At 36.0% G+C, this 16,346-nt stretch overlaps 1 protein-coding gene across 6 annotated transcripts; it reads right to left on the bottom strand.

Annotated features, from left to right (window-relative positions):
* Nucleotides 1–2,899: 2,899 nt before the first annotated feature.
* On the bottom strand, nucleotides 2,900–11,841 carry LOC116840481 (1-acyl-sn-glycerol-3-phosphate acyltransferase alpha). Of its 6 annotated transcripts, XM_032807265.1 has the most exons (7): nucleotides 11,433–11,674; nucleotides 5,743–5,934; nucleotides 5,307–5,440; nucleotides 4,974–5,155; nucleotides 4,718–4,883; nucleotides 4,437–4,632; nucleotides 2,900–3,826 (listed from the first exon to the last, which is right to left on the bottom strand). In XM_032807265.1, exons 1-6 carry the CDS (start codon nucleotides 11,516–11,518, stop codon nucleotides 4,469–4,471), a joined length of 924 nt encoding a protein of 307 aa, XP_032663156.1. In that variant the 5' UTR covers nucleotides 11,519–11,674; the 3' UTR covers nucleotides 2,900–3,826; nucleotides 4,437–4,468. The 6 variants fall into 6 exon arrangements, with proteins under 6 accessions (XP_032663156.1, XP_032663176.1, XP_032663166.1 ...); XM_032807285.1 differs by lacking the exon at nucleotides 11,433–11,674 and adding an exon at nucleotides 11,725–11,841 and having other exon boundaries at nucleotides 2,900–4,632; XM_032807275.1 differs by having other exon boundaries at nucleotides 2,900–4,650; nucleotides 4,736–4,883; nucleotides 11,433–11,683.
* Between the last annotated feature and the right edge of the window lie 4,505 nt (nucleotides 11,842–16,346).

Genomic DNA, 16,346 nt, shown 5'->3' with positions numbered 1-16,346 from the left:
GCAGCTCGTTCGATTTATTGAGAAAATGAGAAGCACTGTTTCTGCTACAGATTATAAAAAATACCATTACTTATGATTTATACATTAATATTACTTATTGTGTGCACATGAGCTCATATATTATCGTTACATCACATTATTATGTGATGATATAATAAATCATTTTATCATTCATGGTATAGAAGGGAGAATGTGATTTTATTCATGTGATTGTAAGGAAATTATATTTTCATGCAAGAGAATATGTTCGATATCTGGCTATTATAGCAACGACTTGTAGTAACTAAAATGGATGACAGATAGTCCTAACTTAACCATGTCGTCGAAATAGTTTATTATCGAAGATACAGCACAAATTATCAATTACCATCGACATGTCGCGTAATGACGAAGCATTGCGTACTATATTCTCAAAATACTCTGATACTGACTGAAAGATATAAGTTATGTCGGAAGAGATTTGCTATCGCGATCAGGATAGACTCGATTACATATTTGAGCAAGTGAAAGCGCTGTCAAACGTAGTAGACGAACTTAGGAGAGAGGTGAAGGATCTGAAAAAAATATCCCTCAATGTAAAGCACGATGATATGTTATTTGAATGTACAAAATTAAATTGCGAGATCGATCATGTTAGACCATGTGTAGTAGGCAATGTGAAGACATATTTTAAGAATGTCAAAGATTTCACAGCGACCGAGGAAATTTGTCAGTTCACAGAAAATAGCCAGGTAGTTCCAAAATATCCCACATAGCACGTAATATATATAATATTACAGTAATATTTCCTTAATATTTCTGCGATATTGCAATATTGCGGAAATATTACTGTGATATTATATAATATTACGTGCTATGTGGGATATTTGGCAGTGTTTACATTCTTAAATTTCGACTATAAGTAGGAAATTATAAAATTGATATTATGTTACTAATAGTTGATGTTTATTGGATATGTACTTATCACGATTATATGATGTATGTGCTAGGTTTCTAAATCTGACTCTCCAAATTATATGGTACAAAGTAAGAGAGACGAAGAGCTTCCGTCGTACAAGTCTCTACCGGCAAAGATCACTTTATCAACAATTTATGATGGCCTAAAATCCTTTAAAAACAAGCTCATTAAAATTATACACAACGTCCCAACGCCTCAGCTGTTTCTAAAAAGTACTAAAAATAATTACGCCGAGTCCAGTGAGCAACGACGAATTCGTCTTTCGCGAAAAGAAGAGGTAAGGAAGCTCTGCGAGTTTGATAAAGCAAACGAGAATGATATATTCAAGTGCATCGACATCCACGAAGAGCCTGATGATTCAACGGATACATCACTTGTATCGGACGCTTCTACACAAACAGATATCACTATTTGCTCATATCAAAAAGACGACAAAAAGTCGGCTCATTCTTCGTGTTGGAACGTAACGAGAAACAATGTGCAAGCTAGTCCGTCGTCACTGATAACCGATAATCGACTTATCATTCATTCAAATTGGGCCACAAACGAGTCATCGAAAGGTTGTGTGAAGCGAGCATTCTTAAAGAATAAGTCCAAAAAGTATAAGATATGTTCATGCGGAAGCCAATGTCCTTACACGTTGTATAAATTGCCGTGCTGCGACCAAAACAAAGTTCTGGAAGAGAAAACAGACGACGAAGTCGGCGGATTGACGCTCGAGTGCTCGAGTTTCGAAGAGAAAAATAATTTCCCCAAATTCGTAAATATCGACTCAAAACAAAAAGAATATAACGAGTGTTTTGCTGATTTTGGAGCCAACGGGTCTTCGACTTCCTCGCTTTCGGACCTCGAGATGGACGTTTGCGGCGATCACGGAAAACCAGAGAAAGATGTCATCGACGAATTTTCAAAGCGAAAAACCATGACCCACATCATGAGAGGAACAAGTGCAAATAGAAATGATAATGCAATTAGTTACTTTAAAGCCAAGAATAAACCGCCGATGTATGTGAATCTTGAAGCAAATCAGCAAGGGTATCGGACTAGAACGGAAGATTTCACCCGCGACTATCCGCCAATAAAAAGCAATGATAAACAAGTTCATTATTCATCAGCGACATTAAAAACCGTTCGAAGAATGCCTATAAGAACTTCGACTCCGGACTTTCGGCGAAGTGACTTGGCGAATCGATCATGTCGAGCAACGGATATGATAAAACGTATAAACTTTTTCAAATTAATAACTCCAAGACGAATGAAAATGAACATGCATACGCAAACCGAGAGACGTTCATATTTAAACCACCTACAAAGTATCGATTTGCCAATCGTTTTAGATGCGAACGAACGAGACATGGAAATGATTGATGAAGACGAAATTAAAAGGATATTACAGAAGAAAAATACTTGTGATATATGCGATTTGCCGAGACCAAAAACCTGGTCTCGAAACAAAGAATACAAGTTCGTACTTCGGGCGGAAGAGGATGGTGAGGCTAATTTAAATAAATCTGGCAATCAAATTGGTTACTTCAATTATCAACGCGATAGAATGGCTTCTCTAAGAACATCCTGAGAACGTCTCTGAGAACATCCATATTGCGATCGCGTGCTCACTGAGAAGCATGAAGATCTTACGCCTCTAATGTCGCGTTTTGTTGAATATCATTCTCCACATAGGACGTTGGGTTTTCACATGAGCAATGTGTCGGGAAAGTCGAGGGTATCACCGCGTGTCATCATGTTTAAAGATTCTATTTTTTCTCAATCGGTAGGTTATAATCATCCAAACAGCATAAATGTCTAAAATATATCTCAGAGACATCCTAAAAACAAATTTAAAACAAATAGGATATTTTTCAGACATCTCTAATATGTCTTTTGGACATTTATGCTGTATTAGTATAAAAGCAGATTGATGTGATCCAGCAAGTATAAATATAATATAAAATATAATTTATTATATACCATAACCTTATTTTTTAATATATATAACACATACGTGGACATATCATGTATAATATACATATAAATCGCATTTTTACAACGGTTCGGATTTCTTAGGTAACGTTTTATGTAATGTGTGACCGTGTTCTGAAAAATATAAACATATTGCGAATGTGTGCACGCGAGAAGGATGTAAGATTGTGTAAAAAGAAGTATAGATATATCATTACATATTATTTTTTTTCATATCGAATTTTTTCTTCTTGAACGAATTATCTAATTGGTTAATTTAATATTCTGAAAAATGTATACTAAAGCAATTAATACGCATAATCGTAATTTGTGGACACATTGGCAGGCAGGTTTTGAAAAATATCACATGTGAGCCTCGATGCGTGAAACTACACAAATTCCAACGTAAACAAAAAAAAATTAAATAATATCTATGAGAAAATATGTTTAACAGACGTTATTTATTTCTGCACGTCTCATCTCGTTACGGTAAAAATATAATTCATGGAGAATATTGCGAACATTGATAACGGCTATTCGATGTTAGCGTGACACACAATAACAATAAACATAATAACAATAAACATAATAACAATAAAAACAAATTTTTGCTATTGAGATACACAAAACATGGAAGAGTTTTAAATTCGTTATTTTCCGTATACATTACAAAATACTCGCTGCATATTATGCAGAGACAAAACTTTTTGATTAACAATTTGCATATTACCGCAAGATATGAAAAGTACAAATTGTATTTTTAGTAAAAATATTATTTGAGCTTTCTCACAGATCCTTCTGATCCTCCAGGATAAACTTTTACATAGAGTAATGGAAGAACACTAATCAACGTGAAATATCTCAAACTTCTCACACAGTATAAATATCTTAAAGGCATCCAAAAGAAACCTAAAACAAATAAAATGTCTTTTAGACATCTGTAAGATGTCTTTTAGACATTATATTATCTCTGGATTAGATCGTAGTTATACAACAATGTCGAGCAAAATAATTATCGTCAATTCATCGCGAGAAATACAAAAATTTTAAATAACGATTTTGAAATCTGTGTCTTTTACATATACATCGTGTAAGAAAAAAGGGATATAACACATACGTACACGGGCAGAATTTTATAGTAAAAATTGCTATAGAATTTTATCCGAGGAATAGATCGACATTCTGCAATAATTTACTATCCTTTCATTTTATATGTGTTACTTATATTTTAAGAACTGGAATATTGCTATGTTTCTAGCGAAATTTACTATGTTCCTTAGCAACATAGATTTTACTGGCGTTTTATTCCTGGACTAAAAACATAGTAAAATAGAAAAAAATTTATTTCTGGACTAAAAACATAGTAAAATAGAAAAGAATTTATATTGAAAAAAGAGACTATAATATTCTCTCCGTGTAAGTTTCAGTTTTCGCGAAGACACTTGAGAACGCGATAAAATATTTATCCCAGGTACTATTTGTGAATTAGCCTGTCACAAATTTGTTTAATTGTGCTCACAGCGCTAATCACTTCATGTTGCTCTTATAATATCACTCTTCCTTCAGGCTTCCTATGTGATCCGCGAGGCATTCGTGTGTGGATTCCACGAAGGTTTTGTTCATGATTGCGTACACCTGCTCCATCAGCTTTGGAAGATCGTCCTTGGTCATACCCGCGGTAGGAATAGGAGGTAAAATCGTGATGTAACTATTTCCTAAGATACAAAGTCCGCCTTTCAAATGAATTTTCAGTCTCCGTGTTTCATGATAATCATAGACGTGATATTGATATTTACTGACCTGAATGGAATTGCTTACGTTTGTCATTCAAGAAATAATACTTCGACACGACAACAGGCTGAATTGGCATTTGCGAGTCGATCGCGACATGGAAAGCGCCTTTTTTGAAAGGAAGCAACGTTTTGTTCGAATGCCGGGATCCCTCAGGAAACAGAAGAAGCCTTCGCTAAAAAATTCAATCCCGTTAATATGTTCTTTTATGTTGTGAAACACAACCATGTCGTATTAATAATGCAGAAGACCTAATGGGGATTACCTTTGCCGAGCGGATCGATTCCACCGTGGCGTTAAGAATCTGATGAGACTCCTCGACATTTCTCCGGTTGATGAACACCGTTCCCCAAAGCCAACTCGATAGGCCGAATACTCCTAAATACATGACCTCTTTTTTGGCGATGACGGAGCAGTGATCCATTATCAACCATAACTCAGCTAAAACTATACAAAGCGAACTTTGACTTTATCGTACATGTATAAATGACTTGTATCGCGTGCATTTTCTTGTGCAGCGGCGCGATATCTGTGTAGCGTACTTCTTTCTCTTACTGCATATTGTGCCGCGATAAACATGAGAACTGCTTGTAATTACCACTAAGATCCAAGGAGCTCTGATGATTGAGAAGCACAACGCAGCCTGTGTCTTTGACAATGTTTTCTTTTCCGCGCAACTGGTAGTTGATTCCAAGCATCTTCCTTATTATCACCGCCCCATAGGCTGGCAAGCTGAAAGATTTTGTTCTATCAGATGGAAAAGAGAGACTCGACGCGATACGTGTGCAAAATAACAAAGTGAAGAAGGTGTTATTCAATATCTAAAATTATAAAATTAACGTGTCTAAATCACAAAATTACAAATTAACGCGTTTCCGTTGAATGTGATGTCAAATTTAAAAAGTCGAATCCAAATTTTTTAATCAATTTCTACAGTTCTGTGTAGATCCTATGTCGATGTCATCGAGTCATCTCTTTTTCGTTTTATTACTCCGAGGATCCTCTCCTCTGATTAAATCCTTATGGAAACTCACATCGCGTTCTTATAGCTTCTTATGCGGAACAACATCAAAGGTATCCACATTCCCGCAGCTACAGCACTTGCCAGTATGTAGAAAACGAACTTTGCTCGATACTTCAGGGACTCGCTCATACCGAAGGTAAAGAGTATCACGAAAAGGAATACCATTGCGAGCCCGATCGATGAGCAAACGCTATTTAACAACCTGAAAAATCCACGAAATATCATGAGTGCTTTCTCGTTTGTGTGATTGAGAGAGGATGATCCGAAGAAGAGTCGAAGTACTTAAGAATATAAATATTTACAACAGTAAAAAACCTCTTTTATAATCTCATCCTTTCTTCGAATCATCTTGTAAAAGAAGCTAGATCGAACATGTTTTTAGATATTTCGGCGGAAAATCGAGTATGGCAGATACAAATTAGATTTCAGTCGATAGGAACAATTTTTTCCGCTTTTAATATTAATCCTGAAGAACGTGGTATGAAATAGCAGCTTCATCTTCAAAACGACAAGACTATTAATTCGCTCTTGCTTAGTGTCGTGAAAAAATAACCCATTTTCTTCCTCGGTAGGAAAAAAAACTCTCTAGGAAGAATAGTGCTGGTTTTTTTTGCAATTCTATGTATAGAAACTCGTGTGCTTCATTGCGCACTTGCGCTATAATAAATTCACCAGTGTGGTCTTTATGGTTAATTAGAACTTTATAAAAAGACGATCTTTGTGGTTGATTGAGGGACACACTTAGGAACACTCGGCGCGGTGTTTCTCGGTGTTTCAAGTCCCTATTAATAATTCTTACTTGAAACTTGTCCTATATGAGATTCTCAGATTTAAATTTAGAGTTAGATTTAAGTTTTTTATTTAAATAATGTAACATATACGACATTAGATTTGCAAAAAATCTTTTAAAAAATCAGATTTAAGTTCCAATTTTATGATCTCGCCTAGGACAAATTAAGTAACGTCTATTAATACGAGTATTGATCCCCTCTCTTTCTCTGTGTGTGTGTGTGTGTGTGTGTGTGTACGCCGAAATAATTATTATTTTATATAATGTCATTAAAAAATTCGAATTGTGCGACGATATATAATCACGATACGGCGAAATTTGAATTCTTGACACGGGATTAATTTATTCAATTACTTAATCGATTCTATTTATTATATCATTAATACACAAAGAGTAAGCATAATCGATAACAGTATTTAACAAATCAATAGATACAATAGGTACAGTTTTAGACAATAGATACAAGGTTCAACATTTATGCTAGAACTTTGACCAATCTTTCAGTAACACGTCATACATATTCGAAGTCATTACAAACGCGATGATTCAAAAACTGAACCGAACTTCGTACTGTTTTCCTATCTGTCGCAAAATTTTTTGTGATTATAATCATATGCGTGTCATCCGTGGGCTATTTTGTAGATGATAACGTCACACAACGTATTGAACGTATTGAAGAGAGTACATACAGTAAAACTAGACACGAGATAAACGAACTCGCGCGATTCCACGGGTTATTTCATTACAAAAATCTTTGTTATTGCAATGACGTCCGCGAAAACGTGCTTCTTCTCTCTCTTGCCTTGGTGATAATAAAATAGCGTTATAACCTAGCTCATTATTCTGTATCGTGAGAAAATTATTACTGATAACGAGCTGTGTTTTCTCATTTTGCGATAATGCCGAAATATCTCTTCGCGTTATTACATTTTTAGTTGCTGAGTCGGTTTACTTAGATTATGATGTAATTGACTTTCATTCCTGTTATTCTATTTACATTTTGCATTTTTATCCAGTTGTCCGTTTTCGCAATATTTCGACGATGATATCGTGCGTGTAGGAAAAATGCGTATTAAAGTAAGAGTACCAATGCCCGGACACTAATAATACACTGATACCTAATTCTTGACATTCTTATTGTTTCAGTTATTAAATAGGAACTTATGATTTTCCATAATTCGTAGAGAGAGAAAGAGAGAGGGAGAGAGAGAGAGGAGTTAATGATATAATTTTTATGAATCACTATAATTAAGAAAAAAGTAATTCGCCTCGAATACACAAAACACGCGGACCGAATGTCATCACCGACACTGCATAATCGCGACTGTCTAACTCAGGGTCAGAATTCTTTCTTGACTATTACGAGTCTAATTTACTGTTCCAACTGACAAGCGAGTCAATTCGTTGCTTAACGGCTAAATGATTTCATTCAGTAAGCAAGTTCTAGCTTGACTCGAACTGTCAAGATAACGCGACGACGCTCTGCCAAGCTGCAACTAATTGTTTCTCAACTGGGCAATCCGATTCTCGACTTGTTTTTTTTTTTTTGTTATGCTATCACAATCGCTCAATCGTACATAAAGTGAAATGTTTAGAAGTCGCAATTTTAATCAATTTCGCAACGCACTCCATATCCAATACAAAAATATAATACTCGTAATATAAAAATATCTCGAGAATCACTAAAAAATAAATTCCTATTGGATAAGATACTTCTGTCAGATAAGATACGTGTTACGAAAAAAGTTTTATAATCTTTAATCAGCTGACTGTATATATGTGCTCTCTTAATTTTTAAGAGTGAAATCTTCGTCCAAGCAAAAACTTGAAAAATTCATTCGAAAAAGGTAATGAAATTAACGTTACTTTGAATCGCAAGAGTAAATATTTTACTCAAATTTAGGCTTATATTAATCGTTATATGAATATTTCAACTTATGATTTTCCGTAATTCATAGAGAGAGAAAGAGAGAAAGGAGAAAAGTTAATGATATAATTAATTAATGATATCATTATAGGATATGATATAATAATGATATAATAGTCGTTATTTGAAATTTGCCTCAAGTGAGATATCCCGATCTGAATTCAGAATTCAGTTCATTATAAACGAGCTTTTTCAGTTGTGACTACAAATTTAAATATCACTTATACTATAGTGCAACCGAAAAACTTGTATCTGATTCTGAACAAAAATCTAAGTATTTCATATGAAACAGGTTTTAACTGAGTATCTTTAATACAGACAAAATGGATTTCTTACTTATTACTAGTGAATTTCAATTATAGTGAATTAATATTTCACATGTAATTCATTCTCTCTTTCTCTCTCTCTTTCTCTTCGGTTTCGAATGAAAATATTTACTCGACGATTCATAGTGGAAAAATTCACTTTTTATATAAATGAAAACTTTACTCGAATTTGACTGATTCGGCTGTCATTCTACTTTTTGAATAGAATTTTACTGGAAGAAATTTAAAGAGGGACATTTATATAAGTAAGATGTTGATATATTATTTCATTAACGTGATTTATTGAACGATTGTACTCAGCACAAGACTTCACGAATTGGTTACTTAAGCCAGCGGTTCACGGTGCTTGTTTTCGTGCTGGATTGCTTGCTGGATGGAAATACTCTGTTTTGATTGGTGTATTTCCATCCATCTTCAGAAATGCACCAAGCAATCCAGCATGAAAACAAGCATCATGTGCCGCTGGCTTTACACCGTATGCCTATTAATGTGCAAAACAAGTTGTAAAGTGTACCTTACACTATCCACGACACAGTGCTATACGTACACATGAAGCAACAATATCATACGATCGAAATGCTTTACATAATTAAAGTACGTACTACTTACACCGGGATAATGTTTTTTACATCGATTAATATCCATAACGAGATGCCTAGAGTAAAATGCCCGATCTATCGAACTCATGCATTCGACTCGAACTCGAAATTCATGCATTCATTCTTCACAAAAATCATTCTTCATAATTTGTCCCGTAATAAAATTTATTAGCTGTTCCTCCCATAATAATATTGACAAATTTATTACAAAAATAACAAATTTTACGATTGATTTGATTGATTTAATCTTTTAAATGATGTATATCCAGGTAGAACCCAGCAAGAAATGACTTGTCGATCAACATCGTTTCGCGCGCACGGTACCAAGAATTCATCATATTCATTAAAAACTATATCAAACGACATCATGATAATATTTCTTGAAATAACTTTTATATGATGTCATAGTAATATTTTTATAAGTTTGTATTCTACCCGGGTATATGTCAGAAGAATATCATCAATGTGAACTTAGACACGCTAATATGTCAAATTTCTGTTTTATACTTTTGATACAAACAGCATGTATCAACTATTCTGATGACAATTTGAATTTATGTTCCTTTAGCTATTTTAGCGACAATAATAAATAAGATTTTATTTATCTCGTTCTATTAATTTCAATTTTTCAAAAAGTTATTTCTCTCACTCATTGATTTATAGCAGCTCAAAGTATTAGTTTTTCCTCGGTGATCGTTTAGGTCTGGAGCGCTCCGCACTCAAAGGATTAAGTGACAAATCTTTATCAACTCCTGTGAAAATTCTGACATATATTTCAATATTATCTTTTCAATTGCGTTAGCATTTGATAATTTACGAAATATATATTCTTAAATGTATCATTTGAGAAGCGCGTCGTAAATACCATAGAACATTTTGTGTCGAATGGTAACAGCGACAAATTGTGTAAAAATATACGCGATACAACTCTGTAATAACATTATGTGCAAGTAACACAAGGTTGCGAAATAAAGAAAACACGCTATACACTCATGTAAGTGTATTGATATAGTGTCTCTAGTAGCATATATTGATTCCACATTCATTTTCTAAATATATGTAACATTTCATACCTGCTTTTAAAACGTTTCGGGAATGTTTCTAAACGATACGTGTTTTTGTATATAAGCAGAATAGAAAATGAAGATCAAAATGATCGAGTTATGATAGAAAAGTGAGTTTTGCAATTATTTTCTTGTCATTTTGATGTCATCATGATTTTTTGCTCTGTTTGGGTATGCGCGAAAATACATAAGCGTATATGGGCGCGAAAATATTGTGAATTTGTCTGATGAAAATCTCGGAATTTTATGAAATTTCGCGAATTAGCGACGATCGTCGATCCAATAAGACTATTATTTGCCTAATGTAATTCTGTTTAAAGTTCGAAACATATTTCAAAGTAGCAAACAGTTACTTCTCTTATTTTCGCGATTATAGTACAAAAATGTTTTCGATAATAACCATCGAGAAATGACTTATCAATCGACATCGTTTCGATGTTATTTCTCATTGGGTAATATTAATTAACATGTCACCAATGGCGCCGACATTTGAAGACTCGATTTTAAAACGCCTTAATTTCGAAAATTCGTTAGTTTCTTTTCTAATAAAAAAATCTATCCGCGAAGATACCGCGGTATCTGGAACAAAATACATTGAGAGAAGTAATATCTAATAATTAAGAATTATTTATTCGGTGAATGCTAATAATATACTTACTTTAATCTAAATTCTTTTATTTAAATGGAATAAATAATTGCTTTCATGAGAAGCTAAAATTTAAAAAAAATGTATATTTTCCTATTTAAAAATATTTTATATTAGTAAATATATATATATATGCTATTACTAATAAAAGATTTTGATTTCTTAAGTATTCTTGCTCTCAGTATATGAAAACATTTCAGAGGGACGCTCGGTGTAGTTTTCGAATAAGAATTTCTAGTTACGCAAGTTACCAAACATTCGGTGAGATTATGTTGCCTAACATCAACATCAAGAGCATATCAATGATATCGTGCTAAGAAGCGCCAACTTCACTTATAACGTACTCACGAATTCTTTGGGCATTCACTGCGATCGATACTCCTCACTAAATTTGAATTCTTCGCGGATTCGTTCGTGACTCGCGTGTGGTTCATTCTCGTCCTTTAATTCTTCGCCAGTTCGCACTCAGTAAACGTCAGGTAACTATCACGTTATTAATAATAACCTGAACGCGGGCGAGATGTCTTGTCGCGAGGGATTCTCGCTCCGTTTCTTCGATACGCGCGTTCGCGCGCAAAATCGGGTACAGTCGACGAAAAGGTCGATGATGCGTTGTCTATCGAGTCTCGATATTACTTACATGTTGAACATGATATACAGCTCAGCAGGCACCGTGCTCCTACGACTAATCAGAGACAACTGTCAATAGCCGACAGCCGACAGCCGTTGCCCAACTATAGCGCGCTACTACGACGGACACATGCGTAAATATCGAACGACGAGTTATTCCCCGCCTCCTGAACCGTCGGTAATCTTCATTTTTTCGAAGAGCGCAGTTGAAGGATCGACGAAAAGAGATCATGAATTATTTTTTCAAAATAATAATAAAGTAACGTATCCTATATCAGTCATTCCATATGTAATTGCACATACGGTAAAGAATTGGCAGATTTTCGAGATCTCCAGAGTTTTACAACAGAATTAGAGAATAAATCGAAATATACAGCAAAACGTGTAATAAAAATTCGGGTAATAAATATATTTCTTGGATCATAATCTTGATATTCTTTTATTTTTTTCATTGAAGCTTAGAGTTCATATGCGCGATCATTTGTGAGTGATGACCGATTAAATTAGTTGTATTTTCCATCAAAATTTGATTTAACATTTACAATCACAAAATTAGATATTATACATACCTGTGTAGCATATGCTAAAATTAAAAATAAAAGTTTATCTAATCCATTGTCGAGTCATACTATAACCACTCGATTTTATATAATGGATGATAACGCTTGTAGCGAACTACATTTAGAACTACATTTTGAATAGCGCGGCTAACAGCCCAGACAGCACAAATGTCCAAAATCGAGTCATAAAACGTCTTTAGAACGTCTTTAAGACATCTTTAAGGGCTGCAGGAGTCATACTAGAGACATCTAACGGAGAGCCGCAAACTAGGCAAACATAGAAAAGAAATTGTGGTCAAAATATAAAAAGAATGGCTTTATAATTGCAATATTTGTAATCAAAATAAACGTCCGCAGATCGGTACAGAGCGATTTTTGGGAAAAAAGATTGAAATAAATATCGAATAAATTATTCTTCCTGTCATGCGTTCGCGCGTCCTATGCATTATGGCCCCTGCACACAGGATGCGGTAATGCGGAAGTTCGCGCGACAGCCAATCAATATGTTGTTTTTCCGTAAGAGCTAGAAGGTTATTACGGAAAGCAGCATATTGATTGGCTGTCGCGCGAACTTCCGCCGCGCGGCAAGCATTACCGCGTCCTGTGTGCAGGAGCCATTAGTATGCGTGAATATGTATACATGTCCGTGATGGTGTAAGGACGAATTGTATATAGTACAGCTTTTGAATATAGATATATTCCAATATACACTTCCGGAATAGAAAACCTATAGTATACGCAACATGAACTATAGATATTCTGTACTCGCAGTGTATGTGGAAATTCAATCTATCTCACTCTGATATAAAGAAAAGAATATTTACATCATATATTTCCTTCTAGCTTGAATATTAAAATGTGGCGTGGTAATGCCGCCGATATTAATGTAAAAAACAAGTAAAAAATGGTCATCGTGGCAAACATTAAGTTTCCAAAGCAGTATTTGTAATGTAGAATATGCTTACTCGACAGGTGCAGTGCCAGAACATACGTGACTATTATATTTAAATAAAAATGTATGCACAACTATTTGCAAAATCTGGCTCGGAAGCGACCTCGACAATAATGTAAGGAACAAAATAAAAATAGGTTTCATAGCAAATATTGCGTCTTCCGAGCAGAATATCTAACTATATGCTTACACGAGCGGTGCGCTACAAGCTGCATATGCGCCTATTATATTTCAACAAAAATTTATACGCATTCCTTTAAAAAATCTAGCTGTGTAGTGACCTCGTTAACAATGTAAGAAACAAATAAAAAATGAATTTCGTTGCAAACATGGCGTCTCCCAAGCAGAATACTGGGTTAGATATTCTGCTTGAGAGATACAACAAAATCCACTTTTTATTTGTTCCTTATATTATTAACAAGGTCACTACACAGCCAGATTTTTCGTAGAAATGCGTATAAATTTTTGTTAAAATATAATAGACGCGTAATAGACTTGTAGCGCACCACTCGCGTAAAGATACAGTAGAGAAGATATTCTGCTTCAGAGACGCAATGTTTGCTACGACAATTTTTTATTTGTTCCTTACATTATTAACGAGGTAAGTCACAGCCAGATTTTTCATATAAAATGCGTATAAATTTTTGTTGAAATATAATAGACGTGTATGCAATTTGTAGCGCATCATTCGTGTGATCATATACTGAGTTAAGTATTCTGCTGGAGAGACACAATGTTTGCTACAAATGTCATTATTTACTTGTTCCTTACTTTATTATGAAGATCGCTATACAGCCACATTTTCGAAATAAGTATACATAAATTTTTATTTAAATTTTTATTTTATTTTTATTTAATTTTTATTTTTATAATAAGTGCGTATGCTATAGCGGACGAGCAAGCTTCCCAGGTAGCAAAGTGACGTCTAAAGACGTCATTAAGACGTTATTAAGACGTCTATGACGTTTTAATGACGTCTTTAGACGTCACTTTGCTACCTGGGTTGCTATAGCAAGCAAGCATATCCTGCATTATGCTCGAGAGACGCAATATTTGCCATGAAGACCATTTTTACTTGTTTGTTATTGTGGTTGCGTTGTTTCGCGTTTACAAGATCTTAGCTTTTAGGTATAATCGGCGCTCGCAGGAGGAGATGGGAATACGCAATGATGAGATAAGATCAACATGAATGGTCCAGTTTATTGCTTTTACATAACTTGTGTGTGTATGCAGTGTGCAGTTTTATGTATCTGAAGCATCAGTGTATAGTTCCACACCAGGGCCGAATCCTAGGACGGCCGCGGTAGACGGCTGTCCTCGATCGCGTCGGTTTCTTTGACGAGCGGTTATGCGCCCGGAATTTCTCCGGCCGGGCTAGCTTCTGGAGAGACCTGCGGTGTCTGACGGCTCCCGGTGGGTGCGTCGGCTTCCTTGGCGACGTGGTCCTGTTGTTCCCTAGCGAGGTTGTGTCGCCTTGTCAGCCGTCGGTCGCGACGGCGGAGGCGAGGGCGAGCTCAATACTGGTTCGGTATACCGGGACGAGAGCAGGCGCCGAGCCCTAACGCCACACGTTGCCAACTGGTCCAGCGGCGGCTTGGTGCGCCTAACCGACGAGAGGCTCAGGACGCATAGGCTCCATGGCCTAAAAGTCTCGACAAGGTAACCGCCCGGGTCCTTGATCCTTTCTGGCGTGGAGATCCCTGTCACCCGATGCTGTGACGTTGTCATCCTGGGCGCCTCTGTGTGGATGACAGTAGGAGGATTCGAAGCCGCCGATGCTGCCTTACGAGGCCGCTTGAGGAGCGAAGGCATCCTTGGAGGTGCCGCGCTCCGTCGTGGTCGCTTTCGTGGCGACGACGTCCGTGGCAGGCGTGTCGGCGAGAGCGTCGCCGGCAATGAGGACCACGTGGACAACGGCGAACTAAGAGCGTGTGTTACCGGCTCCGCCACCTGGTCATCTTCGCTGTCGGTGCCGAAGAGATCCCGCAGCTGGTTGTGGAGCGGCTGACGGCAGGTGTCTTTGGCCTCGCCCTGAAGCCGTTCCTGTTGGTGCTTCAGGGTGTCCTGAGACCCGTGCAGCGTGTGTAGCTCTCTCCTTGTAGGAGAGTTGGCTCCGAGTTCGCTTTCGCTCTGTGTCGCTTGTTCTCTTAAGATCTTTCCTCTGTCGAGGTCGAGAGCGAATTAAATCCATTGGCACCTTGTTCTCTATTTATACTCCTTTTCTTTCCATGTGTTGGACGTCCGTGAATTAAATTTCTCCGAAAAATCGCGAGGCTCGCGCTTCTCGGAAACGTGTCGCGAGCTTCGCGTTTCTCGGAAAAGTGTCGCGAGGCTCGCGCTTCTCGGAAGCGCGTCGCGCGTAAGATGATTATATAATTTGTAATTCAATTCAATTTTTTATATTAAAGATCGTTATTATTAGGTTACATATAAAAATGGACGTGCCGTTATTGTTATGGAATTTATTTTTCAAAAATGAAGACGAGTATGATGAAAACATATACTTAGAACATATTCATGAACGACATATAAGAATACAAATGTATTTTGAAAATACTGTTATCGCTTATTCACCAGATGGTAAGTGAATATGAAAAACATAATTAATTCCTACTGTTAAACATATTTAAATATATTTAACTATATTTAACAATATTCCGATATTAAATATATTTAAATATATTTAACAATAAGAATTAATTATATGTTTTTCATATTTCATTTACCATCTGGTGAATAAGCGATAACAGTATTTTCAAAATACATTTGTATTCTTATGTCGTTCACGAATATGTTCTAAGTATATGTTTTCATCATACTCATCTTCATTATTGAAAAATAAATTCCATAACAATAACGGCACGTCCATTTTTATATGTAACCTAATAATAACGATCTTTAATATAAAAAATTGAATTGAATTACAAATTATATAATCATCTTACGCGCGACGCGCTTCCGAGAAGCGCGAGCCTCGCGACACTTTTCCGAGAAACGCGAAGCTCGCGACACGTTTCCGAGAAGCGCGAGCCTCGCGATTTTTCGGAGAAATTTAATTCACGGACGTCCAACACATGGAAAGAAAAGGAGTATAAATAGAGAACAAGGTGCCAATGGATT

The sequence above is a fragment of the Odontomachus brunneus genome, unplaced genomic scaffold (assembly GCF_010583005.1).
Source record: "Odontomachus brunneus isolate Ranch 3 - 2012 unplaced genomic scaffold, Obru_v1 Obru_scaffold_001, whole genome shotgun sequence".
NCBI lineage: Eukaryota > Metazoa > Arthropoda > Insecta > Hymenoptera > Formicidae > Odontomachus > Odontomachus brunneus.
Note: the sequence above shows the minus strand (reverse complement) of the source record. Positions and strands in the feature narration are given on the sequence as shown.